The sequence below is a fragment of the Guyanagaster necrorhizus genome (genome assembly GCF_019112545.1).
Source record: "Guyanagaster necrorhizus MCA 3950 unplaced genomic scaffold BT62scaffold_6, whole genome shotgun sequence".
Taxonomy (NCBI): Eukaryota; Fungi; Basidiomycota; class Agaricomycetes; order Agaricales; family Physalacriaceae; genus Guyanagaster; species Guyanagaster necrorhizus.
The window spans coordinates 975,060-1,001,772 of NW_025064885.1; the positions used below are offsets into that span (position 1 = coordinate 975,060).

At 48.4% G+C, this 26,713-nt stretch overlaps 15 protein-coding genes across 15 annotated transcripts; 7 read left to right on the top strand and 8 right to left on the bottom strand.

The window, feature by feature from the left end:
- Positions 1–128: 128 nt before the first annotated feature.
- On the bottom strand, positions 129–2,757 carry BT62DRAFT_945219 (endopolyphosphatase). Its single transcript, XM_043187936.1, has 16 exons — positions 2,657–2,757; positions 2,446–2,596; positions 2,301–2,386; positions 2,222–2,240; positions 2,017–2,138; positions 1,944–1,961; positions 1,800–1,820; positions 1,717–1,747; positions 1,529–1,662; positions 1,375–1,475; positions 1,306–1,318; positions 1,207–1,247; positions 1,088–1,150; positions 1,010–1,027; positions 523–951; positions 129–465 (listed from the first exon to the last, which is right to left on the bottom strand). Exons 1-16 carry the CDS (start codon positions 2,748–2,750, stop codon positions 151–153), a joined length of 1,656 nt encoding a protein of 551 aa, XP_043042687.1. The 5' UTR covers positions 2,751–2,757; the 3' UTR covers positions 129–150.
- A 381-nt stretch (positions 2,758–3,138) lies between these two features.
- Positions 3,139–3,964, bottom strand: BT62DRAFT_929169 (uncharacterized protein; the record flags this gene model as incomplete). Its single annotated transcript, XM_043185663.1, has 3 exons — positions 3,651–3,964; positions 3,441–3,587; positions 3,139–3,384 (listed from the first exon to the last, which is right to left on the bottom strand). Coding segments are annotated over exons 1-3 (286 nt in total), but the record flags the coding sequence as incomplete, so codon positions are not given.
- A 25-nt stretch (positions 3,965–3,989) lies between these two features.
- BT62DRAFT_1053362 (acetoacetyl-CoA synthetase) lies at positions 3,990–6,980 on the top strand (the record flags this gene model as incomplete). The annotated part of the gene is made up of 15 exons (XM_043178543.1): positions 3,990–4,397; positions 4,461–4,612; positions 4,715–4,806; positions 4,856–4,903; positions 4,965–5,242; positions 5,298–5,307; positions 5,353–5,457; positions 5,508–5,673; positions 5,728–5,866; positions 5,914–5,974; positions 6,026–6,246; positions 6,300–6,384; positions 6,440–6,698; positions 6,754–6,826; positions 6,859–6,980. The coding sequence occupies exons 1-15, from the start codon at positions 4,073–4,075 to the stop codon at positions 6,978–6,980; spliced, it is 2,136 nt and encodes a 711-aa protein (XP_043042689.1). The 5' UTR covers positions 3,990–4,072.
- Positions 6,981–7,462: 482 nt separating this feature from the next.
- Positions 7,463–8,648, top strand: BT62DRAFT_1002765 (uncharacterized protein; the record flags this gene model as incomplete). The annotated part of the gene is made up of 7 exons (XM_043176876.1): positions 7,463–7,502; positions 7,551–7,628; positions 7,682–7,742; positions 7,805–7,896; positions 7,957–8,058; positions 8,111–8,179; positions 8,233–8,648. The coding sequence occupies 7 exons, from the start codon at positions 7,463–7,465 to the stop codon at positions 8,646–8,648; spliced, it is 858 nt and encodes a 285-aa protein (XP_043042690.1).
- Positions 8,649–8,775: 127 nt separating this feature from the next.
- Positions 8,776–10,147, top strand: BT62DRAFT_929173 (uncharacterized protein). The gene is made up of 10 exons (XM_043185664.1): positions 8,776–8,879; positions 8,934–8,954; positions 9,003–9,059; positions 9,111–9,171; positions 9,215–9,279; positions 9,330–9,348; positions 9,402–9,469; positions 9,522–9,677; positions 9,733–9,742; positions 9,796–10,147. Exons 1-10 carry the CDS (start codon positions 8,840–8,842, stop codon positions 9,998–10,000), a joined length of 702 nt encoding a protein of 233 aa, XP_043042691.1. The 5' UTR covers positions 8,776–8,839; the 3' UTR covers positions 10,001–10,147.
- A 9-nt stretch (positions 10,148–10,156) lies between these two features.
- BT62DRAFT_669251 (uncharacterized protein) lies at positions 10,157–11,077 on the top strand. The gene is made up of 6 exons (XM_043181815.1): positions 10,157–10,291; positions 10,340–10,393; positions 10,452–10,512; positions 10,565–10,590; positions 10,720–10,890; positions 10,953–11,077. The coding sequence occupies exons 1-5, from the start codon at positions 10,246–10,248 to the stop codon at positions 10,878–10,880; spliced, it is 348 nt and encodes a 115-aa protein (XP_043042692.1). The 5' UTR covers positions 10,157–10,245; the 3' UTR covers positions 10,881–10,890; positions 10,953–11,077.
- Positions 11,078–11,284: 207 nt separating this feature from the next.
- On the top strand, positions 11,285–12,424 carry BT62DRAFT_929175 (uncharacterized protein). The gene is made up of 7 exons (XM_043185665.1): positions 11,285–11,329; positions 11,389–11,432; positions 11,480–11,559; positions 11,607–11,721; positions 11,769–11,821; positions 11,867–11,995; positions 12,051–12,424. Exons 1-7 carry the CDS (start codon positions 11,327–11,329, stop codon positions 12,164–12,166), a joined length of 540 nt encoding a protein of 179 aa, XP_043042693.1. The 5' UTR covers positions 11,285–11,326; the 3' UTR covers positions 12,167–12,424.
- Positions 12,397–13,165, bottom strand: BT62DRAFT_887437 (uncharacterized protein; the record flags this gene model as incomplete). The annotated part of the gene is made up of 4 exons (XM_043182917.1): positions 12,397–12,477; positions 12,530–12,644; positions 12,701–12,844; positions 12,891–13,165. 4 exons carry the CDS (start codon positions 13,163–13,165, stop codon positions 12,397–12,399), a joined length of 615 nt encoding a protein of 204 aa, XP_043042694.1.
- Positions 13,166–13,258: 93 nt separating this feature from the next.
- BT62DRAFT_929176 (glucose-6-phosphate 1-dehydrogenase) lies at positions 13,259–15,391 on the top strand. The gene is made up of 8 exons (XM_043185666.1): positions 13,259–13,415; positions 13,478–13,512; positions 13,565–14,231; positions 14,280–14,356; positions 14,410–14,611; positions 14,663–14,967; positions 15,032–15,174; positions 15,228–15,391. Exons 1-8 carry the CDS (start codon positions 13,331–13,333, stop codon positions 15,259–15,261), a joined length of 1,548 nt encoding a protein of 515 aa, XP_043042695.1. The 5' UTR covers positions 13,259–13,330; the 3' UTR covers positions 15,262–15,391.
- Positions 15,389–17,615, bottom strand: BT62DRAFT_888590 (DEAD-domain-containing protein; the record flags this gene model as incomplete). The annotated part of the gene is made up of 7 exons (XM_043182966.1): positions 15,389–15,763; positions 15,815–15,994; positions 16,051–16,660; positions 16,707–16,919; positions 16,970–17,236; positions 17,283–17,498; positions 17,554–17,615. The coding sequence occupies 7 exons, from the start codon at positions 17,613–17,615 to the stop codon at positions 15,389–15,391; spliced, it is 1,923 nt and encodes a 640-aa protein (XP_043042696.1).
- A 74-nt stretch (positions 17,616–17,689) lies between these two features.
- BT62DRAFT_929177 (uncharacterized protein) lies at positions 17,690–18,273 on the bottom strand. Its single transcript, XM_043185667.1, has 2 exons — positions 17,951–18,273; positions 17,690–17,899 (listed from the first exon to the last, which is right to left on the bottom strand). The coding sequence occupies exons 1-2, from the start codon at positions 18,240–18,242 to the stop codon at positions 17,877–17,879; spliced, it is 315 nt and encodes a 104-aa protein (XP_043042697.1). The 5' UTR covers positions 18,243–18,273; the 3' UTR covers positions 17,690–17,876.
- Positions 18,274–18,287: 14 nt separating this feature from the next.
- BT62DRAFT_669297 (uncharacterized protein) lies at positions 18,288–22,080 on the bottom strand. Its single transcript, XM_043181816.1, has 7 exons — positions 21,254–22,080; positions 21,119–21,205; positions 20,365–21,071; positions 19,900–20,314; positions 19,701–19,851; positions 18,516–19,654; positions 18,288–18,467 (listed from the first exon to the last, which is right to left on the bottom strand). Exons 1-7 carry the CDS (start codon positions 21,986–21,988, stop codon positions 18,402–18,404), a joined length of 3,300 nt encoding a protein of 1,099 aa, XP_043042698.1. The 5' UTR covers positions 21,989–22,080; the 3' UTR covers positions 18,288–18,401.
- Positions 22,081–22,125: 45 nt separating this feature from the next.
- Positions 22,126–22,614, bottom strand: BT62DRAFT_929178 (uncharacterized protein). Its single transcript, XM_043185668.1, has one exon. It carries the CDS (start codon positions 22,573–22,575, stop codon positions 22,174–22,176), a length of 402 nt encoding a protein of 133 aa, XP_043042699.1. The 5' UTR covers positions 22,576–22,614; the 3' UTR covers positions 22,126–22,173.
- Positions 22,615–22,783: 169 nt separating this feature from the next.
- On the top strand, positions 22,784–24,108 carry BT62DRAFT_929179 (DUF1682-domain-containing protein). The gene is made up of 4 exons (XM_043185669.1): positions 22,784–22,919; positions 22,972–23,068; positions 23,120–23,444; positions 23,498–24,108. Exons 1-4 carry the CDS (start codon positions 22,808–22,810, stop codon positions 24,032–24,034), a joined length of 1,071 nt encoding a protein of 356 aa, XP_043042700.1. The 5' UTR covers positions 22,784–22,807; the 3' UTR covers positions 24,035–24,108.
- Positions 24,109–24,350: 242 nt separating this feature from the next.
- On the bottom strand, positions 24,351–26,618 carry BT62DRAFT_992279 (rhamnogalacturonase A). Its single transcript, XM_043190329.1, has 9 exons — positions 26,208–26,618; positions 26,097–26,154; positions 25,963–26,048; positions 25,749–25,912; positions 25,552–25,679; positions 25,332–25,496; positions 25,019–25,279; positions 24,765–24,967; positions 24,351–24,715 (listed from the first exon to the last, which is right to left on the bottom strand). Exons 1-9 carry the CDS (start codon positions 26,399–26,401, stop codon positions 24,400–24,402), a joined length of 1,575 nt encoding a protein of 524 aa, XP_043042701.1. The 5' UTR covers positions 26,402–26,618; the 3' UTR covers positions 24,351–24,399.
- Between the last annotated feature and the right edge of the window lie 95 nt (positions 26,619–26,713).

Genomic DNA, 26,713 nt, shown 5'->3' on the forward strand with positions numbered 1-26,713 from the left:
CCGAAGACTGACGCCTCCTTCCTTATATTCTTCGAATTTGTCCCACGATCTTTGCATCATTTCGAATCTCAAATCCATCCCATATCATACCCTCAAACATCTACTTACTTACATATCATTGTATCACTGCCATTTACCACAAGGCGACCATTATTCCCCTCCCATGTACATAAATTCTCGGAACTGCTTTCGTAACTTGTTCTCTTTCCCGTCTGCCAATCGCCGTGCCAATTCCACCCACGACCCTACAGTCAAGTCCCGCATTCCATATGGCGTGTATTTGCTCTTCTCGACCGGCCCCTTTCGCAGCGATTTGGGCAAATTCCCAAGTGGAATTGGATAAACAAACTTCCCATCTTCCTCCGCTGCCGCGGGATGCAGATCTAATGGAGAATAAGTCGTATATTCCAGTTTGAAATGCGGCTGATGTGTTTTGTTCCCCTCCGCAAGATCCGGAATATAGTACTGGCCATTTTAATCATTAATTATCACCCAAAACGTCAACATAACCGCGTGTTTCACCTGCGCGTAGCCCAGCGGACTCCACAATTGGTTGCGCCTCGATGGCGAATCAGGATCAGCTTGCCAAGTCGAGTTGAGTTGACATTTCCAGCTGCTTCGATAGGGCTCGTCCTTGCATAACTCGTCCTTGTTCCCATGCTCTCCGCGATGATGACTGTGCTTCCGGTCCTTCTTCAGTACTCCTACGGGCGACGCTTCGAAACCCGTAATGTTGTAAGAAAATATTCGAAATGTCGGCAGATACGGATTCGGGACTACGGGCGGCGAAACATTGATGACCCCATAGTTGTCGAGGTCGGTCCGGGACGACTTTGGAAGTGTCGAAAAGTCCTCCAACAGGGCGTCGCACAGATCTCCGTTTTGCAACGAGATCGCCCTGGAGTCCTGATCGAGATCAAATTCGAGGTCGATAGCTTCAACGAAGAAGAACTAGGAAATCTGTATCAGTATATAGGCTTCCAAGTGCAGAACGGTTCGAAATCTGTACGTGATCCGCGTTCATATGCTTGAAAAAGAAATAAACGTTAGCACGCCAATCTTCAACAAGAAGTTCAACAACATATACTCCGTAGAGGTGTCCAAGGATGGTGTCCTGAAACCGTAAGGAGAGATCAACATAGCGGACATACTGTTGTGAAACATCAACATCTCAACATCGAGGGTGCATTTGCTAAGACGGCTCACGCATTCCGGAAAGAAGTTGCCCGATGATGGTGGAACGTGTCCTTCATGAAAACAGGAGAATGAGCTGCCGCTTATCAATGCACAGTAGAGCAATCGCACCCGTCAACCAAACCTTCAGAATCAATCAAGTTAGATTAACGCCACTGACATCATCAGAGCTAGACCTGCCTGCATATTTCGAGCACGGTACAACTTCAGTTGAACTTGCAACCAATCAAACTGCAAATTCCCGGGATCATCAGGCTCTTTTGTGAGGCACCCACCAACAGCTATAAAGATGATTTCAGAGAGTATGCTAAATTGTCATAACATGACAAAGTACCTTTGTTGGAATCATAAAAGTACATGGTGTTCAAACTGATGACCGCTAAGGCGTTTGGCACCACCTCAACCGAATAGTATGCACCTCGTTGAAACACTTGGTGGTAAGGAAACGGTATGAATGGCTTCCATATCCTAGAAGACGGCCAAATTGTACGCGGATACTGATGGCAAAGAAAAGATACGTACGAAGAATATTCATTCGTAATGCTGTTAGGACCTATGACGATGTTTGAGTGAAATATATACAGTAGCCGTGGATCGAAGTTGACCTGGAGTCAGGATATTCTGATATGGATGAACGTAAGCGAGACAAGGCGTATATACGAAGGAAAAAGCTCGTACATGTGCTGTGCATACAGCCGCCAGTTAGAGCAGTGTAAAGATATATTTATATTGAGCCAGTTAATACTCACGCCAGACATCGTTGTTACCTTATATATTGTGACGTTCAGGATGCTGTCAAAGGAAAACCCCCAAAACACTTACCTAGGCTAGGGATAACTGGTATACCCCGACTCGAAAATATCTTCTCCATCCGTTTGGCGACCACGCTATTGAGATCGTATATCTCACTCGGAGTTCGGGGAAGCTTGCGGTCGTTGTCGTGCCTGGTAGTGGCATTGATGATGAACACGCGGTAAAAGAGGGAGGGAGGGAGGGAGGGAAGGGGGGGGAAATATAAAAGTTTCACCTGGCATTGTCGCCTGTCCCTGTTCACATTGAGTACAATTGAGTTTATGAACAAGTATAACGGCCATATGGCTGCTCACAAACAACAAAGTCGATCTCCTCCGCCCAGTGTTTGTCGAGGACGTCGAGTGTAAAGTTTGTTAGCGTGAAGGGCGAATCACAGTCGCTGAAACCATCCACATGTGTCGGTAAGATGAATCAAGATAGATGGCGCACCAAACTTACGAATAGGGCGTTCCATAATAGTGAGATCTGTTTTTCTTCTTCTTCGGTTTGTTCCTATGACAGGCTTTGGATTGAGATTTGTGAACTTTGTAGTACGGGTCGGGATGCATATCTGTGATCTGGAGGAATCGTCCACGGAGCTGCCGTGGTTCTGGGTGTACATCTCGAGTCAGTTAATCTCACCGAAATGGAGCTGGATAGAGATACAGACTGGTTGCAGGAACCTGGAAGGGAGTTTGAGTCGGGGCAGAGAAAACTTCTGCCAAAGCAAAAGTGAGGACGAGGAGGACGTTGAGAGGGAGCATGGTGGAGGTTGGCAGGAGAGATAGTGGCGCTATCCATCCACAGTGGATCTGTTGAACACGACTAAAACGGAAGAGACAGTTGGCGGTACATGGTCACGGTTCTGGTCGCACGTTTGCATAGTACGCGTGAGGTCATTGGACCGGTAATTGCCGAAGGATCGACGCGTCACCCAATGTAGGATGAAAGACCCCTAACATCACACCTTGAGTCAGTTACGGCAAGACATATCTATATGGTACATGCTAACTAGTACAGAGTGATGCGAATTGTAGTGACAACGATAACATAACCAGGGCAGAACGATAGCCAGTGGTAAACAGCACAGAGAGGAAGAGCAAATCACGCCAATCACTTGGTCTTTATCGACCGTGGCGAACGCTCATCGTGGTCGTGTATCCTGGATGCAGAACGGGGCAAATGAAGAGCCAACAAGATCTCGGCGTTGTTACCGGTGTTTAGGACGTCACGGATGGATTGTTCGGCGAGATTGCACACCTGCGTTATCGCGTCAGCATCATCGTCATCCACCGGTAAGCAAGGTATGATCATCTTACTCTGCTATAACCTCCGAGTTGCAGAGTAGAACGACTTTTGGCGATAGTGTTGTGGATGGCATCATAGGAGTATCTGCGCCTGGATTGCAGGGCATGAGCTGGCCGACCGAGGCGCTAAAATGCCACTAGACTCACAAAACATTGTCGAGCTCTGTCCTAGAACGTGGGAGGATGAAGATGTCGGCGCCACCGAGGTAGCGGTCTAGAGCTTGGTACGCTGCGCATCCAGCGACAAGAGCTTCGTCGAGGGAGAGGTCGGCGTCCCAGGGGGAGCCAAGCTCGCTAATTAGAACAGTAAGCAAACCGCCATGACTTGACTTGACAAGGCAAGGGAGACAGACATACGTGAGATAGCCATGGGCAAGGGCTTCAGGTGAATGAGGAGCGAGGAATCTGTCCATGGAGGTAGTGGCGATGGTGGTGGTGTTGGGTGAAACAGGAAGAAGGATCAAGACCGTTTTATAAAGAGAGAGCCGGGTGTGTGATTGTGCGCGGCAGCAGAGAACGTGAGACAGAAGCAGAGCTAGATGACTCGGTAAGAAATGGTCCAAATTTGACTCAATTTGCGGTATTCAAACGTGCGAAGGCGTGACGTGACTCTTTCCGCGCAGGTCATCAATTTACGCGTGCGCCAGCTCGGGTACCGTTGAGAGAAAAATAATTCTTTGTTGTGCTGGGTATTTTCTTGGCTGATCTCCTTTTATGGCATCTAAATTGTTTGATTTATCACGTTGCAACTTGACAGGACCCATCTGCGTGCTACCGTCATGAATGAAGATGATCCACAACGCTTGTATACTCCGACCAATCCTGAGTTGTCTGCGACTTTTCGTTTCATCTCTGTCGTCAATGCCAAGTTCGGTCTATCACTCGCTTCCTATCATGATCTCTACACTTGGTCGACGGTCAATTTGGCTGAATTTTGGTCTCTCGTATGGGACGAAACGCATGTCGTTGGGGACAAGGGAGTCCATGTTGTCGATGCACAAGCGAAGCCTTCTGATAATCCGCTTTGGTTCTCGGATTCAAAGATTAGTTGGGCCGAAAATATGCTTCGATGTCGCTCAGACAAGGTCGCCATCATCCAAGCCAGTGTGTCTCGTGTGCTTTAGCCCAGTGGCTTAGTATTCGTTCGTCTCATGACAGTCTTGGCAGCCGAACCCATCGCGAATCAATCATCTAGTCCAGAGTTGCGACGCATCACTTACTCGCAACTCTACACCGCCGTTGCTGACCTTGTCTCCGCTCTCCTCAGCAATGGGCTGCAACCGGGTGACCGGGTAGCATCTTACGCCTCAAATTGCATTGTACGTCTACATCCACCCATTGTCTCTACTTTTCCGTCATCTTTCCTTCTCCGCCGTTCGGGTCAAAGTGTGGCATTATCTTCTGATCTCCGCATTATCTAGGAGAATCTAATCGCCTGTTTGGCTACTACAGCGGTGGGAGGGATTTTTGTCACTGCGGCTGCAGATTTCGGACCTGATGGGGTGTTAGAGCGGTACGTGGTCAAGTTGAGCTCCTCCCCCGTCTTCTAATCTGAACACTAGATTTGAACAAGTCCTGCCAAAGTTCATTTTCACTGTTGATGCCGTCGTGTCAGTTCTTTCGTTTACACTCTGACTAAAAATAACTCGCATTCCCATCTATCTTGTACAGCTACAACGGAAAAGTCCACGATCATCTCTCCAAAGTATCAGCTCTCGTACAAGGTTTATCTAAAGTGTCCGATAGTACGGACTTTCAGGTCATCCTCTTGGATACAAATCTCCGCAACAAGGACCCCGTATCGGTACCAAATGGATACATTTCCTGGAATGACTTTCTCGTACAAGGCCAACACTGCAAGCTCGGACGCTCAGAATCTGGCGAGATACTCTGGCACCGTGGCTCCTTCAATGATCCGTTGTGGATATTGTTCAGTTCAGGAACCACAGGTAGATGAACTTCTTTTCCTTGATGTCGTGTTATTTCCGACGCTTGATCATCTAGGTCGTCCAAAGTAAGCGGCGTTATGGATCTTCTCCGTTTATCTGACACGCAACAGGCCTATCGTACATCGCGCGGGTGGAATGCTCTTACAAGCAAAGAAAGAACTTGTCATATGCGGTGGCCTTCAACCCGATGACGTTTTCTTCTATTACACTACAACGTTGGTGCTCACTTCTACACAACCCATACGCTCCTTACCGTGTTCCTTAGCGGATGGATGATGTGGAACTTCTTGGTCGGCGGCTTAAGCCTGGGTTGCACCCTTGTGCTGTACGACGGCAGTCTTTTGCGGGATGCATCCCTTCTGTGGCGGCTTGTGGATGATCTCGGCATAACAATTTTTGGAACAAGTGCAAAGTACATTGACCAGCTTTCTGTGCGCGAGAACCTTTCCCTATGTGATCTCGGCCTCACTTATGTGCCTACGCAGAAAAAGTACAAGCCTCGCGAGCACCATGCTCTAGTTACGCTTCGGCACATTTATTCTACAGGTTCTCCGCTCTCTGCCCCGCTGTTCGATTATGTTTATCAACACATTCATCCTACCGTTCTGCTGGGATCAATAACCGGTGGGTCGGAGTCACAGGACTCGTCAGGTGTGTCTAATGAAAACCAGGTGGAACTGATATCTGCTCACTGTTCGCGGGAATGTGCGATGCTTTGCCTGTGTATCGTGGGTTTGTGCTCTGTTCTATCTTAAATCCGAACTAGGCTCAATCCATGAAAAGCCAAATTCAGTGTAGAATGTTGGGCATGGCGATCGAAAGCTTCACTTCGCACGGGACTGCTACTGCACCCGGCAATACCGGAGAGCTGGTGTGCTTGAAACCCTTTCCATGCATGCCTGTCGGGTTTTGGCCCCTACCTGGATTCGGGACCGATGAAGCGGTTTTAACTGCGAAAGAACGATACAAGCAGGCGTATTTCTCGGAGTTCGACGATGTTTGGTGTAAGCCGTGTTTTACTTCCGTTCGGAGGCTGTTATCCTAGACATAGAAACAGATCATGGTGATCACATATGCATAACCAGTTCGCAGTCTGGTAATGGTGGAGGCGTGATTATGTTGGGTCGTTCAGATGGCGTGCTGTGAGTTGCGCCACCTCACCTCAGTTTATGATTGATTCCATGCTGCGCGCGACAGTAATCCAGGAGGCATCCGGTTCGGGTCTGCAGAAATCTATGACGTGATCGATCTCTGTTTCCCCCCCGGCGATGATGCCCTGGAACCTGGGGTTGTTGACTTTCTTGCTGTTGGCCAATTAATTGAAGGGGGTACAGATGAACGAGTCGTCCTCTTCGTCAAGCTGCCTGAAGGCCACGTCTTGTCTGAAACTAGTTTGGAGGAAAAGATCAAGGCTGAGATACGCAAGAGACGGAGTCCCAGGCATGTTCCAGCAAAGGTAACTAGAAAGGAGCTATTGTTCCCGTAACAATGCTCATAACGTGAGGCTATAGATCATACAAGTGCCGCAAGTACCGTACACGTTGAACGGTAAACGTGTAGAGGTGCTGATCAAGAAGGCAAGGTGTCGCAGTTCTTCCAGTGTTTGCGTGGCTAAGCGATCATGCAGATAATAAACGGCGCCCCTTTATCGAGTGTGAACCCGGCAACGTTGTCTAATCCTGAATGCCTCGAGTTCTTTGCAGATGTGGGCGTGTTATTGCGCAATGAGGTCACTTGATTTGTTACATTGCATTAAATTGTAGAGCAAAATTTGGTGTCGCTGTACGATTACTTTTAGTTGTAATGCAAAGTCGGGAGCAAAGCAGGAGCTGAGGAGGGAACCTGATCGAGGATGTGGCTGTGCAAAATATCGCCTCGAGGTTGGTCCCGATAAGATAAAAATTTGATTTTTCCGACTGTGCATCCGGTTTCCGGGAAATCTGGGTTGCTAGTGAACCAACACGAGCAGATACTGTAGTTGGTACGCAACCTTCCTCTTCGTTTCTTAATCTCCCGCTTACAACTCTAATCTGACGTTCTTTCCACAGCGACAATCCTTCCAGGTGTCAACAGTCCTTTGCTAGAGGTTCTCTGGTTCATGTTAGCCTCGTGTTCGACTTGAGACTAACCAACAGTGTATCATGAGGTTGGCAGATATATAAATACAAATGTCACGACATTTTTCTTCGTCTCATCTTGTGTCCCTCCTGCAGGTCCCACATGCCTACCCTATTCAACACCGTCCGGACATGCATTTACCGTGGGTCCTTGCGCTCATTTCACCGGGAAACGTACTCATGTTGCACAGTCTCTGCATTCGTTTGCACTATCATTTGTTTGGCGATGGCGGCCCATTTCGAGGCAGTCCTAGCATCGTCCGATCTCAGTGTGTATCTAAACCTTTCGCCCTTCACAGTATGGCTGATTTCATTTCATCAGCTCGTTTTGTTCCCTTCGCTATATTTGTCTGCTCTGCTAGCATGCTCATCATCATCGCACTGTACGCCCCCGCGAATCTTTAATTGCTGCGTTCATTTCCCAACCCATTCTCCCTGGCATTAGGCTCGGGTTCAGTTTCTTCCTGCGAGAGCGAAATCCAATATCAACCAGGATCGAGCTCGGATGTTTGGGACTTGCGGGTGTGTTGTGGCTAGGTGCGGTTCCCGACCCACTTGTTGTTCCCGTTATATACAACTTAATCTCTATTTAAACAGTTCTCGGTGTATATTTGGCAACATCAGAATCGCAGTCTGCGGACGTCCAGTGCTTTGCTTCAGAAACGTCCACCGCCGTTTTGGATGACTCTCTCGCAAGCTGTGAGCGAACAATTTTCTGACCCTGGTTCCCCGAATTGATGGGGTATTGCAGTTCACACAGACCAATATCAAGCGATGTATCGGGTATTAAACGTATTTGCATTGATTAATGCCGTCCTTTGTACGTACCACCCGACTTTCGGCTCATAAAAATTCTCACCCGAGGGATCTCAGTCCTAGTTTGCTGCGTAGGACTCTTGTTCTTGGCAGTACGAAGACACCGTAAAGGTGACGACCACATGTGGCATGGTCCCGTAACGTCCTGTGCTTGGTTCAATGACTACGGGAAGAAGCAACAGAACCGGAGCCAGAGTCAGAGGAACATCCTTCCGACGCAACAGGCCCAGACTCGTGAGGTGTATGTTGCGCCACTGACCGCCCCACCGGTACCGTCCAAACAGCGTCACCAGTCATCACGGTCGAGAGGTCATTCACAGTCAAGAAGAGGAGGGCCTTATACAGAGCGGTATCCGTCGTCAAGGTCTCACGGACGACAGGCTTCAGGAAGTACCTCGACAAATGATATTGAGAGTGGGGTGATGCGAAATCCGAATCGGACAGCAGGAGGTCCACGGGTTACGAAGCGGTAGTGTAGATTTAGGGACATGTATCTGTTACGAATAGATAATATATTTACGACTGAACCACGGCAACTTGGAAATCCATCCGTCACGTGCATGATCAACAAAAATCGGACGCGAATATTAATGGAAGCTGTTTTCTTGTCCTTCATTCTCATTGCTTGGCCTGCGAAACCTTTTCTCGACGACCGACGACTACGATGACTATCCGTTTTATAAATTGGCGACTGGCGTTTTATAGTACGTGCCCAATTTTCTGGTATGCCGTTCGATCTTGAACTGATCGGCCCCCAGTCTCTGTATTTCTCTGTTCAGGTCTGTCATCTGTCCCCTTGGAAGGATTTCGGGCTCACGATGACCAAGGCACTGTGCTTGGTCTTGCTGCGCATCTTGCCAGCGTATTTCTCCCAAATTTGCACAGTAGGCCGATGGTTTAGACGTCTTCTGCAGTGGCGCTGATGGAACTGCTAGAGGACTTTACGATTTTTGCCTTGATCATTCCATCTCTAACTATTTTTGCGTTCATGATAACGTGAGTGCTTCTATGCGGATTGGCGGTTTTCTGACTTTTCTAGGTTGCAATGGGCGCAACCTATAACTGAGGCGGTAGTGCTGTTCATTCTGGCGGCCCTATGGCTTGGTAAGCCTTCACTCTGCATCTCGAGGGAACGTGTGTGATAACAATTTTAGCCATGGGCGCCTGGTCAGAGTAAGATATCACTTATTACGTCGCATTCGTTCTTCTGATGATATCACGGCTAGCGATATAATCGGCAATTATCAGTGCGATTCGCTGGCTGGACAGAGAGTTGCAACGTCCAACGGAGATAGCGAGTATTGTTTGCTGGACCAAGAGTAAAGTTGCTCATATCTTTCCCTCAGTGAGCGCCCAATCATATTGTTACGAGATAAAAGTCATCGAGGCTTTCTCTTGGATGAACTTTGTACTTTTTGCGTTTTCATTCATCATTCTTCTCGCCCTGGTGACTCAAGCACAAAAATTGGGTCGATACGATATCTGGACGGAGCCCATAAAAGGTGTGCTTATACTCGCATTTAAGAGTTCTATCAACGTCTAACTTTGTCCTTCTAGAACTCGGATGGTCGGTTTTGTGCTTGTTCTTCCGGGGCGCTCTTGTTTACCCAATTGAAATAGGTTCGGAGAGTGGCCTGGCTATTACAACACTTCTCCTGGCATGCCTCACTACCCTGTCGGGGGTTATGTCCCCTACGGTGTCCCTATGCAAGCAGGTTCTGGTATTACCCAGCAGGCCGGAAACTCAATTGTTATCCAGCCTGGTGTCAATGGTCAACCTCCCACAATCACGCAAGTGCCCTTTGGCACTGCTATCCATCCTTAATGATTCAAAATTGAATTTCTTACGAACACACGAGGCAGCTGGTTTGGTCTATCTCACGTCATATCACTTTAGAACATTGTAAACGGCCGTTCTATTTACGTTTAAAATGGAACACATGTCAATCCTCATGTTGGTCATGCATTTTCCTCGTGATTCTAAGTGTGAAATACAACCGACGAAGCTTGCTGGTCATCAGTCGAGGCAATCTTGTCCGATCTTGTCCGTACCCTGTACTCTCCATTCCAATGCCGTCCTTGTTTCGCGGGAACCCCGTTAGGTCTACCAGTGCATGTGAGTTTCCCTGGCATTAGAGGTCTATCATTCACTCATCTGCACTAGTGGTTACAACACTCGCAGTGGGATGGATGATAACCAAACTGCTGTCTTCTCTTCGTACGTTTCAAGGCGACCCGTCACGGTCTCAACGACTGTTCACCTCGATATGACATAGATGCCTTCCATTTGACACAGACGTCGGTTGCCATGATGGCGATAGCGTCTTTGATGTTACTGTAGGTGATGTTCGCCACTGCCCGACATCCAGACTTAGAGGATCATGCAAAGGGTGATGCTTCATCATCGACGCGAAGGTCAGCTCCTGACGCAGACGCAAGAAGAGATGGTTCTGATCGCTGGGTTCGGGCTATTCTGGGTCGGTAAGTGGATTTTTTCTGTGGGGTGATTCAGACTGCCGAAATGTCTTTTAGCCACGCTTTTAGGTTGGAGGGCATTCACACACGGTAGTGTGAGTCCAGGACAAGCTGGAGCGATGGGAGCAACGTCGAGCCATCGAGAAGCAGGATTCACTGGTGGTGCCTTGCCTTATCCGTGCTCAGCCGATGATATCTATTGTGTTGTAGAAGAATGGTCATTCTTTTAGGGACGTCGAGGTACGATCCCCGTATTGAATCTATTCTTTTTCGTGTGTAGCCCCGTTGACTGAGCGCGTCAGATAAAGGGATCATGGTGCAATGCGACGGTCATGAACCATCCCCAAGCATCCTGGTGGCATCAAAAGTATCGTTGAAATAAAACATGTGCGGTTGGATAGCCAAATGCTGGTGATAATTGATATGTCGGCGTTGAAACTTGAATGATGGGATCCTTCATGGAAACACCTAAATAATGATACAAACATAAAGTTTTCTAGTCACCATACCTTGTTGCCATAGTGGAATGCGGCGCAATATGTTGAAAAGCCATACAACAGTATGCAAGGCGCAGTCAACGGTCTAGTCGCTGATGTCAAAGGCAACTTGGAACCGGCTGGGCTCGGCCCGGTGACTCGCCCTTCATTAACAACCATCTCCTCATCCCTCACAGAACATGATAAGTGCCTTTCCTTACTATTTCTATATTACTGGCTGATAATCCTTACCGGTAATCACGCTTCTCCAAGCAAGCGTCGCATCGAAACCGATGTCATGAAGATGTATGTTTAACATATCACTTTCGATGTCGACTCACTTCGCTCCCTAGGCTCATGTCCGACTACGAGGTCTCGCTCGTCAATGACAGTATGCAAGAGTTCTACGTCAGATTCTATGGGCCAGCTGAAAGTGAGTCGAGTTCTGTGGCAGATGCAGTGGGCTAATGCATAGGACAGCACCCTTTGCTGGCGGTGTATGGAAGATCCATGTCGAACTGCCAGACCAGTACCCCTTCAAATCACCCAGTATCGGATTCATGAACAAGATATTCCATCCCAACATCGATGAGCTGTACGCCTTGCTATCTTCCTTCATCCGTGCCCTACTCACAACATCAGGAGCGGGTCGGTTTGCCTCGATGTAATCAATCAAACATGGTCTCCAATGTTCGGTACGTCCCGCAATTGTTCATGTTGCCGCCCTGACACTCGTCTAGATATGATAAACATATTCGAAGTGTTTCTCCCCCAGCTCCTCAGATACCCAAACCCGAATGACCCTCTGAATGGCGAAGCGGCTGCGCTGTTAATGCGCCATCCGAAGGAATATGAGGCAAAGGTCAAAGGTGAATAAATGCCAATGCTTCATCTATACGCGTGTCAAGCTAATGAAATGATTAGAATACGTCCAACGGTTTGCCACCAAGGAAGCTGCTGATGCTGCTACAGACAGCAAAGAAGATGAGGATGAAGACGAGGAAATGAGCGACATCGGGAGCATCAGTGACGCCGAGTGAACATCCATTTGCCGTCCTATCTCCTCCTCTGTTCCCGCATTTATTTATCCTGGTCCATTGATGATCAATCGTTCTCTATCTAATCATCTGTATGATGTCGTTGCGCAGCTTTCCTCCTCTAACTGTACATACCTAGCGTTCAAGGCCACTTGACGTACATATCCTCATCTCACTGATTTCTTGCTCTTCGTCTACATGTAGTCTCCGACAATAATAGATGGATGGATATATCAACTGGGTGTATGCGTGTTTGAGGGATTAGGTATTGATTGAGCAAGCTCTTCAACCTTCTTCTGCGTCTCCATTGCCACCTGAATCACAAGGTTATTAGTGGAAGCTCAAACATGTACAGTAAGCCCAAACCTTGACAAGGTTATCGATTTGAGTTTTGATGTTGTCCATGGTGACTTGTTTCTGCTTGCTTTCTTTCAGCAACTCTTCCTTTGCGAGCATGAGATCTCGTTTCCGCTGATCAAGTCTTTCGAGACGAAAGGTAGCAAGGATCAAGAAGAAGAATTGGCGTCAAGGACTGACCTCTGCCGCTCAACGAGTTCAAAACTCAACCGGTTCAGCATCAGTTGATGCTCGTCTGCCAGCACTTCCTCCGTCTTCGCTTCCTCCGGGGCACGTTCTTTGAATTCTTCAAGGGAATAAAGTGAGACGTCCTGATATATTGAGCTAAAAGCCGGTGAGTGACGAAGAAAAGTAATGGCCAAAGACGTACGCAAACTGTCGACACTTTTCAATCTCCCTCTCCAGGTGCCGCTTTTCATAGAGGAGATTCTGCAGGCCAAGATGAGACTGGTCCATGTCATGGCGAGCAGCGGCTGTCGCGTCTTTTGTGTGGCGTGTAGCGAGATTGGCAGCGCGATTCAGGGCCTTGAGCTTAGCCATGAGTGCAGACGCCAAAATGTGGGTAGTAGCAAGATCATTTCCGGCGCCATCCTTCTCGACGAGGCGGGAGAGGTCGTCGAAGAGAGAGGTAGAGTTGAAATCCATGTGTGACCGTCACAGGATGTGACCGGGCCGGAAAGGGGTCCAAAGGTGCGCTTGCTGAGTGATGATGATGTTAGTGATTACGCCAGTTACTCAGGTTACTCCGAGTCTCTCATTTACCGCTCACTCTCATCATCCACCTCTCTATCTTCAACTTTCACGACAAAAATGACACGCCAGCGTTCGATGTCCGGCACTATTCCTTCCATGGAGACCTCCCACGAAGAGCTCAAGGACAACACCGTTATCGTCGGTCAGTAATCTCGTCCTCATCTCGACAACGGACAGCCAGCTCTGACTTTGTTCGTATTCCAGTCCTTGGTGCCTCTGGTGACCTTGCCAAGAAGAAGGTGTTTTCGTCCCTCACTCACTCTTGAATACTGCTTAATGTAACTTTCTCAGACTTTCCCAGCCTTGTTCGGGCTTTACGCTCAAAACTATCTTCCTCGCGATGTAAAAATCATTGGCTACGCCAGAACTAAAATGGACTTGCCCGAGTTCCATAAACGCGCTACCTCCTATATCAAAAACCCTGACGACAGCCCCGAGATTGCTGCCAAAATCCAAGAGTTCAAAGACATATTAACTTATCTTGCTGGCAGCTACGAGGACGGTGGCGCTTTTGTCGAGCTGAATAAGTGCCTTGAGGACATCGAGGCCGGATACCAGTCCAAAGAATGTAACAGAATTTTCTACCTCGCTCTTCCACCGAGTGTGTTCATCCCCGTCGCCAAGAACCTCAAAGAACACTGCTATGTTACTAAAGGTGGTGTGAACAGAATCGTCGTGGAAAAGCCCTTTGGGAAGGATCTCGAATCTGCACGAGAACTGTTAGGTTCGCTCAAGCGATACTGGACAGAGGACGAGACCTTCCGCATTGACCATTACTTGGGAAAAGAAATGGTCAAGAACATTCTCGTCTTGCGGTTCGCCAACGTTGCCATGAATGCAACATGGGACAAGAATTCCATCAGTAACGTCCAGATAACATTCAAGGAGCCGTTTGGCACCGAAGGAAGGGGTGGGTACTTTGATGAGTTTGGAATGATCCGGGACGTTTTGCAGAATCGTGAGTCAGATTTCAGTCGGTAACAGCATGCATTATAATGGTGCATAGATTTGTTGCAGGTCCTCAGTATCATTGCAATGGAGAGGCCAGTGTCGTTTGCTGCCGAGGACATTCGGGACGAAAAGGTATGGGGCAACCAATTTGTGGGGCGCGAACCTGCCGACTGACCCTTGGCCAGGTTAAAGTCCTTCGTGCCATACCACCCATCGAACGTGATGACACACTATTGGGTCAGTACGTCGCAGCCAATGGAAAACCAGGGTACCTTGATGACGACACCGTCCCCAACAACTCTGTTTGCCCTACTTTTGCCGCCACTACTCTGTGGATCCATAACCCCCGGTGGGAAGGTGTACCATTCATCCTCAAGGCTGGTAAAGGTATTTAGCTGTTTCTCTTGTTATATATTCTATGCGCTTACCTCTTCGCAGCCTTGAACGAAGCAAAAGTCGAAGTCAGGATTCAGTTCAAGGATGTCACCCAGGGCATCTTTAAAGATATTGCCCGCAACGAGCTAGTCATACGGATCCAACCATCCGAGGCGATTTATCTGAAACTGAACGCAAAGACCCCTGGTCTTTACACCCGTGCGATGCCGACCGAGATGGACCTTACGTACAAGAGGCGATTCACCGATACGAAGATTCCAGAGGCGTACGAGGCCTTAATATTGGATGCACTGAAGGGTGACCACAGTAACTTTGTGAGGCACGATGAGTTGGACGTTGCATGGAAGGTGAGTTTTGATCGGACACGGCTCTGCGACGGTGTGTTGATAAGCCTGGGATGGGGCTCCGTAGATTTTCACTCCGATCCTCCATTGGATTGACGGTAAAGACGGGCCCAGGCCCAAACCCGTAAACTACCCATATGGATCTCGCGGACCGAAGGAGCTGACGGCGTTTGTGACGAAATATGGTTTTAAACGTAACACGGAAGGATAGTGAGTACATTACTACCAATAGCATGTCATATGTCGTAACCTTTTTCTCGCAGTGTGTGGCCTGTCTCAAGCCTTGCGGCATTGTAGACTCTAAAATGTCACATTGAAGCCAAGCTGAAGCATACGTAGCAAATTAACTGTACAATAACGGTAGAATGCGTTTCATAAGTGTATTATTCTGAACTGGAATCGATATTTTAAACCTGCCTTTTTATTACGTGTGATCTCCGAATTCCACGTCGAAATCTTTCTGTGTAATATCCCCACGTTTAACCTTTTTGGCCATCCTCTCCTCCTTAACGAGTTCAGCCCAATCCTCACCATCCTCCTTCTCGTCCTCTATTTGACGCTGCCGCTTTCTATCGTTCTGCTGGGCTTTCTCCCACTCTTTCTTCTTCATCCTCTTTTCTCTCCTCCGCTCCTTCTCTTCCTGCTTTACAGCTTTGTTGCTCCATGCGGCCTTGGCTTTTCTCTTCTGCTCGTTTAGTTCTTTTTTCTTCTTGTGCTCTTCCTCGGATGCCTTGGGCTTTGCCGCTTCGGACAGTCGCTTGGCTTCCTGTGCAGCGTCGAGATAGGCATACGTATCCCACTGCCAACCATACATGAGAATGTTATCATGGCAAAATACAACGAAGCTCACATCAACATCAGCATCCCGCCATCTTTCCCGATCTGCATTCTTGAGCTCTGGCATTCTAGGTAAGCGAAGCAGACCGTAGCTCTTGGCTGCACCAATGAGGTCAAAGTCCTTTATGCGAAAGATGTACGACGCTTCATGCTTAGAGTAAGCGCGCACGAAAGATACAAATGCTTTCATGGCCTTGGAAGGAAAACATTATATAACGATGTGTTGGGTGAGAGAGAAGACCGACATACCTGATCATTTAGCGCGCGATCCGCAGTAACCTTAGTCCAGATTTTTTTCAGGAATTCGCCAACTCCAGGATCTTCAGGACGGGTCTCTTCGTTTTCATCGCTCTGTTCCCCATTGGCTAGGAGAAAGCCATGCTGCTTCAAAGGAATTTTCCGGATAGCCATGAGATCTACGTATCCTACCTCCTTCCCGACTAAGATAACCCAGGCTGTTCCACTTCGACCTGCCCTGGCCGTCCTTCCGCATCGGTGAGAGAATGCCTTTGTATCCGTCGGAGGATCAAATTGAATTACTATATCAACGTGTGGAAGGTCAAGCCCCCTGGCAGCAACATCTGTTGCAAGTAGGATAGAAGGTGATGCCGGTGTAGAGATGGAAGAAGAGAACGCGGCGAGCGTTCGCGTACGAGCAACGGGAGTGAGATGACCATGTAGTGAATGGAGAGTATATTGCGAGGGGAGCAGAGAAGGCAGTACGTGGTAGAAGTAGTCGACACATGCGCCAGTGGCAAAGTATACGATGAACTGTGATGATTCACACTCATGTCGTATGATACGCGTTAGCTGTAAAACTTTTTCCGACGCGCGACACGTCAAGTAAAGGTTAGAGAGTCTGTAAAGGTTCAGTTTCACGTTGAAAAGATAGTTAGTTGACCCACTTTGCTGGTGTCCGCCGTTCTTCTATGACCGTCTGCCCTTTCTTTGACTGTATTTTGACGACCAGACGTGCAGGATTTCGCAGTCCTACTCTCACCAGCTCTGACATCGCATCGGCATCAGTCATAGTCGCGCTGAACAGGCCTGTTCGACGTTGTTTGGGGAGATGAGTGAGTATCTTGGTAATAGTAGTTTGGAAGCCAAGGTCCAAGAGTCTGTGGTGTATAAGGATGGGGGTTATCTCAATAATGCAAGTGCCTCATACCGGTCAGCCTCATCCAGAACCAATACTTCCAGCTCCTTCGCACTGACATGCGACTTCCCTTTACCTAGCAGAAACTCTTCTATCCGTCCAGGAGTCCCAATGACTATGTCTGATCCACATTCTAGGAAACGCTGAACATCTTGTGCAGGTGATGACTCTGTCGAAGATATCAGCAAAAGCGGCAAAGGGAACCCTTGCTGTGTCCCTTCCAATGATTGTGCTGAGAGGAAGGTGGTGAATATAGAATGTATCTGCGTCGCAAGCTCTCTATATAAATAAGATCCAGAACATAGACTAGAGCACGAACACGCACCTAGTGGGACTTATAACGAGGGCACCGATCTCATTCTGGCGTAGCCGCCGTTCTCGTCGAAGGAGACGCTCGAGAATGGGTATTACAAAGGCAAGAGTCTTTCCTGAGCCAGTGACGGCTTCGACAACGACATCCTTATTCTTCATGAATAGAGGTATTGTGGAAGCTTGAACAGGCGTCATTTGGGTGTGTCCCATGGCCTGGATTACATCGAATCTGTTCTCAGTAATCGATTACAGAATGGACAAGGAAGATTAGAGCTAGGACACACATCCAAGGGGTCAAAGAGGTGGGCAGGGAGCTCCATGAGCCTGCAAATGCAGTTGAAGCCATGGCCGTTGGAAGGGAAAATTTGTTTTTGAAGGAGGCGCGGCATTTCCCGCATTGGATAGTACATGGATAATCTACCAAACAATTCGTTTCCTCTTGGGAATCCTTCAGCAGCATCCAAACGTCCTTAAGAGTGCCCTGGGAACCCAGACATTTGCTCCACCCATTTGTAACCCTTTTTTCCAGCACGACAATGTGTTGCCGCTAGAATATGTGTTGCCAAGTTTTTTTCGAATGAGATTCGAGTTGCACTGGCTTGCAGTTTTATGGCTTCGTAGAATTATCATCTAGAACAAATCTGAGGTCATCTTTTATCCAGACAACAAACGAATACGAGCCTGTCCTCGATGATGTCTTGATATCCTTCTTGCCCAAGAGGGCCTCCTTCCAGGTAATTTCCTCCTTCTCCTCCTTCGACGACGGCATCGCGAGTTTCCTCAGCCGCTGTAGTTCCGTCCTTGACAAATGCGTCCCCGAACGTAGCTGTGTGATAACGTCTTCCAGTATCGAAATTTGCCCAGTAACGCGTCCTTTCTCTTGACGCATAGAATGTTTCTGGTAAACGAGATGCACGGAAAGTGACATGATGGCCATGGAGTACAGAACGTGTGGAAGGTAGCTGGTACTCATCGTGGTGCGGAGGGGAGGTACGTGTTTGATGGCACCAAGCATGACGTTTTGGGTATCCATTATTTGACCTACTGCAATAAGATACACAAACATACAACTTCCAAGTCGCTACAAGCACTAATCGTTTATATAATATCCTTCTCTACTACTACTATCTCGTCATGATCGTGAACCATTAGCGTCAATTTTCACCGTCTTGACTCTTGTACGAAGATGTGGCCGCATCTGCTCACATTTAGCATCCGTTCAAATACAAAAAATGGGCAGACTTACCATCTCTTTGAACAAAGGCAGTAAATTAGGAATATACACCAACTCTGGTGGCTTAATCGTCTCGGCGCGTTTCTTTTTCCGCTTCGTCTTGGTCTGTTTGGGTGTACGAGACAGAGCAAACGAATCAATGGACGACCTTGATGACACGGATGTCCGCGACGTTGATGACTTTGGAGAAAATGCCCCAGGGGAATCAATGGACCTGGCAGAATCCATGGAAGATTTTCCCGGCGTCCGCGGCAGTTGCTTGGACGAATTGAGAGATGATCTGGACGAATTGGCCGATCTGCATGAATCAAGCGATGCTTTCAAAGGCATCGCACTCAATGCAGGTGATCTTGCCGGACTTGGAGGAAGGGGCTTTTTCATGGAAGCTGCGACGCTCTTTGGAATCGGTGGAAGGGGCGGCGCATCATCTCTCTCTCGTTTCCTCCCTGTCACCACTCCTTTGATATCGCTCAATGACCGACTCAATGACAATCTCCGTGTTGGTGTGACTGTCCCACCTTCATCTACCGTCTGACTTGTTATGTGTTCAGGCCTAGAGATCGTATGCATCCTGGACGGCCGACTGGGTAGACTCTCTTCTGTACTTCCTGACTCTGAGCCGGAATCAGTTTCGGTATCATCTGTGCTTCCAGATCCGGTCTCTCCAGAGTCAGAGTCACTGTCTTCATCTTCACTGCTGTCCTCAGCCCTCAATTCCTCGGCATCGCCACTGATCAGTTCCCCGAAGCTTATCTCGCCCACAACCCCATCAACCATTCTCCTCGTTTCTTCCTCTTCTCTTTCTCCCTCTCCCTGCACGGCTTGGCCCCCGGCAAATCTCCGCCGAACCTTCTCTTCATACACCACTTTCATCTTGTAGTGATATACCGCAACTTTATCCACTTCGTCCATAATCTGCTTTCTCTCTGCAGCAGACTGCGGAAGCAAGAATTCCAGGCTGATAAGGTTGTCGCTTGTTGAGATCCCTTCGCGAATGACGGTGATGAACAATTCTATCCACCGCATCAAACTGTCAAAAAGGCCCTCTCCCTTGGAATGCACTTTATGCACAAACTGATAGAACGATTGCTCATGCCGCTGGACGAGGTCGATGAATGCTTGAACTGTGCGATTTGGGTCCTCTTGACTTACTGTAAACAAATTAGACGAGGAACGAGACAGATCGGGAACACGCACACTCCTCAACGCCCTCTACAGTCTTGATCAAATCGTTGACAAAACTTTGTAAATCTCCCAACGAGTCTGCTATTGACGCTGCACGATAAACTGTCGCCAGTGGTGTATAGAAAATTGTAATGATATCTTTCAGCAAATCTGCTGTGAAGCCCTACAAAAACTATTTAGCATCGCAGAAGAGAAAAACGGACGCGCACACCTCAAATATCAGCGCAATTAACTGCTCTCGATCTCTTAGTCTTGTGTACAAGGAAGCAAGGACTTTCAGATCTTCATATAGCCAAGCATCTTCGTCCATCGGCCCATCGTCATCATCAGAGTCATCCAGGCTTTCACGATAGCGCATGTATATCCCGTGTGCCCGATGCGCCTTGGCAACACGATGTAATTGAGCACGCATTAGCGCAGGCTCATCCCCAGAGTGTAGCACAACAGTTAGCAGCGGCAGTTTCTCTTTAGTCGCGTCGGCCTTGTACATGTCTTGGATTTCCCTCGGTCCATAAATAAATAGACGAATCTTCTCACACATCATTGGGTCGTCAACCTTGGCTTTGACGGCTTCGATCTCTTCTTCCAAGGCTCTGGTCTCTTCTGTGAGAGAGCTAGAAAACATTCTGTAATGCTTGTAAGAGTACATCCCCTAACCTCGATGGAAACAATTTACCTCTGGAGCAACGACCTACCCCCAAACGGTTGTGCCAGGAAGAGATCCAGGACACTTCGTATCATTCCAATAGGATTCGAGATTTTCAATGCGGCCTTAAGCATGAAATATGGCATAAGACCGTGCAATCGCTTCAGGCTTGCGAATGTCTCGGACGAGTTGTCTGAGGCAACGAACTGGTGGAAGACAGTCGAGGCCAGCGATATTCGTGCCCATTCCAGCACGGCCTGGTAGTTGACCGGCAGAGATCGGATATCGGGAGTTATCTTAATGGTGGCGAACACGTTCGTTAGACCATCTTTGCCCATCACGTCCCCCTTGACACTTTTGACGGCCTCTCTGAGTCCATCGACACGGTTCGCAATTTCCTTAGCGAAGCGCTTTCGCCCATCCTCTCTAACGCGATCTGCCTCTTCACGCTGTCGGGCATCCTCGAACTCGGCGGGAGACAGTGCGGTGGGGCTGGAGAGAAGGAAGGACTGGAGAACGGGAGAAGAGGCTATGACAGATGACGAAGAGAGTAGGGAGTGCAGGTACGCACGCAGGGTCAGTCTGTTTTTTTCGCGGGAAAGTCGGGATGGTGTGGCAGGAACTGAAGATATTGGGAAGGAGGGCGAGTCTGGCGATACGGACTGTGGTACATTAACAGTAGAACGGTCCTTAGCGGGGGGCGGGCGAATGTCTTCATTTGGATGCGCTTTCCGCAGCTATTCAAACAATCAATCAAAGCCGGCGGGAGAAACAGTTACTCTACCTCATTAGCTAGCGTACGAAAGTCTCCATATCTCCGCGAGACAAAGTGATCTGGATGATGGGAACGTCGCGTTCGTATGATGAATTCCTTTAAACGGCTTAGATGTGATCAAGAGCAGATATTCATGCGGCGCACCTCATGTATCCGACTCCGCATACGCCCTTTGTCGACAACCGTACGCACACTGATAATGTTAACTTCAAATATATCTCTCTTGCGCATATTTCTCGCCTGTCTCTTACGAGCCAACTCCTCAAGTCTGTCAAGCTCGGCTTGACCCAGTCTCACTACTTCCTCGGGCTCCGTTAGCTTGGTTGCGGCACCGAGGAACATACTCAGATTTCTCTCTAGTTTGGCTAGAAGTTTCATCCGCGTAGCTTCTTCGCCATTCTCTTCGTCGAAAGGAGAAGTGGATGAGAGATTTCGTGATAGTACAGCCGTTAGGAAGGGCTGTAGCTTGTCTGAGTAGAAATCCTTCGAAGCAGCGGCCATGAACGGAAAAGTAAGTATAAATTGTCGGAACATATATCTCAAGAAAGGCAAATCCAACGGGGTGGCGTCTTTGGGGGGTGGCGAAAACGGCTGGCCAAGATGCGAGAGCGGACTCGATGATGGAGACGACGTCAGTAACGCAAGCTCCTCCTGAAACTGCAGTTGTATGAGGGATTTCTTGAGGTAGTGAGCGCGGATTGAAGACAGGTCAGTGACATTGTTGGCAGAAGTGGGGGGATCATTGACGGGCGATTCGACGGGGACATCCGAAGGGCGGTTGGTGTCAGTGCCAATGTCGAGCGGAATTGGTGGAATGCTACGCGTCGGGCGCCGTGGTCGCAGGGTGTCATTTGGAGTCGGCGACGACGACAACGCCATGGAGAATGACGACGACGAAGGCGAAACACTCCGAGTCCAAGATTACAGTGATTACATCACCACGACCGCGACTATCCCACATGCACAGCAGGCGGGATCATCCCAAAATAGAAGTGCTGCCGACACGTGAAACACAGCCACCACATAAAATACAGTGTATAAATATACAGCTAAAAATTTATTATCTACGGTGCGTACACTCTCTCTCCGCGATAAGTCCTTCCGTTCTCATCTAAGAGTCGTTTAAGCTTTCCCGCAACTTCACGCACATGCTCTCTGCCTGTCTCAAGTCCCTTCCAGGATCCTGCAACTGTCCAGCACTCTGAACAAGCTTTGCTCGCTGCATTGACGGTTTCGAGCTCGAGTGATCCCAATAGGTGGAGTGCGACGACAACGTCGACCAGCCTGCTAAAACCCAGGTACCATGTCTGGAGTCCTGCAGTCTGCGAAGAGGCAGTAGTGGTGTCTGTGACAAGGTAGGAAGATGAAAGTCCGATGCAATGGCGCAACAGTGACTGATCTATGGTGTTAGGCTGGGAGCGAAGGATCTGTAAGACAAAGGCACTGTAGTCTGTCTGCAGATGCATGGCCTAAAAGATAGTATAGGATCAGGATATCAATGCCCAGGACGCATCTGAACACTGACCTCGACGTCTGCCTCCATTGCTTAGAGTAGTACGTAGTATATTTACATCAGAAACGGCTGTACCAAGTCCAAAGGCTGAGCTTGAAGTTGTCGGACTTGAATGTTTTTCACACAAAGGACGCGTCGGCATTTCCCGGACAAATCACACGCTCTTCTTCTCTGCGTGAACGACGATGAACGCTCTCACCAAGGCCCTTACACATATCACCCCACCCCCATTCGTCGCACCTTCAGAGTACCACGGTATCGAGTACAGATGGCGCTTTATGACCTTTCGGCCAGCCTGTATGTCGCACTCACTGCATCCAGAAAGAAAAATTGACCAGAAGCATTACAGACTTTGAAACAGAGGCATATCTTCTGCTTGCATTGGGAGCCTTCGTTTTGGTCGCCATTGTAGGGATCGGCTATAACAAAAACAAAGCCAGTTCTTGGTATGTTTGTCTCGCTAGTATACCGATGTAAATTCAACTTTCCCCCGGCAGGATCGCAAAACAGACGCCGCTATTGACATCCCAATTCAACACTACTTCTCCACTCACCTGGGACGGCTATTCTGATGCTTTCACCTTCTCAACTGGACGCCGTGTCGTCGCTGCTCTTCATACCACCTTTGCCCTCCGTCCCAGGCATGATCCATTCCAGGTCCTGTTCCAGCTTGGTCGGGGCCTGGTGGATGTCCAGTACTCTCCAAGGGATCTCGTAGAGCTCGACTTTACTTTAGCAGAAGGAGCGGTCCCCAATGATTTTGTCTGGGCAGTCGTAAGCAAACGTGAGCTGAGAGGTGTCAAAGATTACCGATGGGACTTGGTACCTCGCACTGCAATTTCTTGGGTAGACCATAGAGCTCATGTGTTGAATAGACTTTCACCAAGACGACAGACCATCCTGCCCTTCCTGCCAACATATCGGTCATGTCCGAGTTCGCAGACGTAACGGAAGCCCTTCTGAAATCTACACCACTTCCCATCCTCCTCAAAGAATTGTCCAATTTGGATGGCTTCCGCTCTCTTAGCGTGACTGATCAGCCCCGTGTTCGACCCGACGTTCCTACATCGCCTTCTAAAAAGCACGTAATCCTCTCTCTCTACGTGTCATCGTCTGCAGTACCTCCCACACTTTTCTCTTTCATCGATACCCTCTCCAGGATCAATTTGAGGCCCGAAACCAAGAATAAGCTACGGAAATCGCGTGAGGAGCTAGAGAAGACCTTGAATCAGGAGGCAGAGAGGGAGGAGAAGGAGAAGAAGGAGGAAGTCAATGAGGATAAGAGGGCAGAAAGGAGGAGAAAGGAGGAGGAAAGAATAGGTAAGCTAAGCTCTGCCGAACAGCAGAAGTACCTCGAACGCGAGCGCAAGCGCAGTCTTCGCAAGTCACAAGGACGGACCGTGCGGAAATAACATGTCAAAAAAGATTGTTCAGATTATTGGAAAGTATTGTGTGTTCTCTCTATATTACAGTAGCATCATCGGGCTATTATTTTTACTAAATTTATTTTTGATCTGTGTCTGACATAAGAACGAAATGACAGACTTGGAGTAAGAATAACGAACCGGAAACCATCTTATTGGCGAACCAAAAATCCGGGATAAAGCAAGCTGCACATCAAGAAGATACAGCCAGGTTCAAATTTCCAGAGAGCTCTACCAGCGCATTTTGTACGCGCCGATAAGAGTGAAGTAACTGGTATTCAACCGGCTACTCCTTAACAATTGAGTAGATTGGATGCATTGAACAGACATAGTGCATAACATAGGCAGATTTCTCAAAGTAGTACTGAATCTAGACCTGCATGTCGTTTCTTGGACAAACGGCGTTCATGATTATCTGCGCCCGAGGACTCCCGCCCACCTTGTTCCTGTCGAGGCCGGCCAAAGCTTTCACCAATCGGTGTGGATGTGCTTAGGGACGACAAAGTGGAGCTGGTGCTAAAGGTAATAAGTGAATACGTGGCGGAGGCGGAGGCAGTTGCAGATACGACGTCTGGGATGCTCCTCTTGCTGCTGGCGTCGTTCCCTAAGAGAGCGCTGATAGGTGTAACTCCGGGATAGAAGCTCGTTGGAATCGTCGGAATGGGAATACTAGATGTGTCTTCAGTAAACTGTACTACTCACCAACAAGAAGACAAACCTTGCGGTAGTACCAAAGTTGGTTGTCAGATCATCAGGGAGTGTCGGTGCGCTATAGGAAGACGGCGCGCTGGTAATAGTCTCAGTAACCACCGCATACGACGAAGCCGAGCCATCCTTAAGGCATGCGCCATCCCCAAACGCTGACCTACAGGTATAGTATATGGAGCTGCCGGAGTCAGTCCACATGTTGAAATCGGTCACCTGTCAAAAAGTGTCTAAGGGAGAATAAACGAGTGAAATAACGCAACGAACGGTCATATCAGTGCATGGTGCACCATCGGCACAGGCAAATTTGATGGGTCCTCTTTGAGTTCCAGATGCACACGTGCCAGACCAGTTAGAGAACGTCATGTTAGATAGCGATACACCGTCCCCAGCGACGGTGCTTATTGATGACCAATACTGGTCCACGTCAAGGGAGTAGGCGTTGGAATGTCCGATAAAGTTTTCGAACACAACATTTGAGACGGATCCAGAGCCACCGTTGCTCTTAATCATCATCATCTGGTTTGACTACACGAAAAATATGAGGTTCTGATCAAACACAAATAGGAAGTTCTCAAGCCTCGATTGTGTATATGTTGCGGTAAATGACATCTGCAATGTCTGTGTCACTTCCCAGGCTTCCAATGGCACATCCGCCGGACCAGTTACAATGGGTGCTCTCGACCAAGATGTTTTTCGCTGGTGACTTGACGGTGACGCACTCATCCTTGTTGGTAACCATGACCTGGAAGTTGCACGAAATTAGCGTGGTTATGCGACTGCTGCTGAGAAGAACCTGCATCATGAATCCACATATTTGTACTCCACACGTCGATACCGTCTAATCCACCTGAGTTTCCACCTCTAATGGCCATGTTGTAGACCTCGCCATTACTACATGTATCCATGCTGAAATGGAATGAAGGAGCTAATGCAAGGTGACGCACAGTGTTAATAAAGACTGGTACAGACTAGATTCCAACAACTTCAAGCTCACCATCGACCAAGGCAATGTCGTGTACACTGAAGTCGCTGACATCATACAGCCGCAGGATGCGCGGCCCGCTTAAGCTTCCATTAACGTGGTACTCGTATCCATACCCTTGCACGGCACCAGACGACGTGCTGCTGAAGAGTTCGAAGTCGCTCGTGTGCTCAATGCTGTGAGAACATGAGAGCCAGGAGAGCAAAATAAGAACGAAGTGGCGGACAATATCATATTTCCTGCATCTGTCCCAGTACGATATATGGTGCCATCAAGCTGGAGTGCCCAAGCAGATCCGCCACTTAAAGTCACCTATAAATGTCGGTTAGAAGGTGTGGCCACATTAAATGTATCACTGACCCATGTTGACAATGCATAGTCTCCCTGGGGAATGACCACCAGGCCACCACTTTGGCAACTACAATGATAGATTTTAGTTTGTGAGAGACGGAACTACAAGTAGGCGCGCACGCTGCAAAAGCTGATGCCAGAGCCGTACCAAGGTCGGTTGATAAGTCGGCAACAGCACCATAATCAGTAACGTCGCATGTCTTGACAGCGGCCTTGGCAGAGTAGGACGTCAATGGACCGACGCTACCGGATAGCTGAGCCGCGATCAACACGGGCAGCAAGAAAAGAAAGGCCAATCCAGAAACTTGTATCATGATGAGACAGAATGAGCGTCTTTAGACAAATGAGCGTAGTGTGCAGCTTGGGGGGAACGAAGATATTTGAGGTACAGTCAACAGGCCCTCAGAATTCTATGCTAGGTACCGGAGATTTGAGAGTAGGCAACATAGCAACCAGAATAGTTACCAGAGCCGCTGGAAATTTGGATATTTCTGGACCGTATCGCACTGATTGAGTGAACTTGGTTCTTTGTGGTCCATCTGACTTTGCTAGTACGTCAAAGAAACGTATAGACACACGATCCTTATAGATTGCCCGTCATGCGCTACTAGAATTACCGCTGTTTC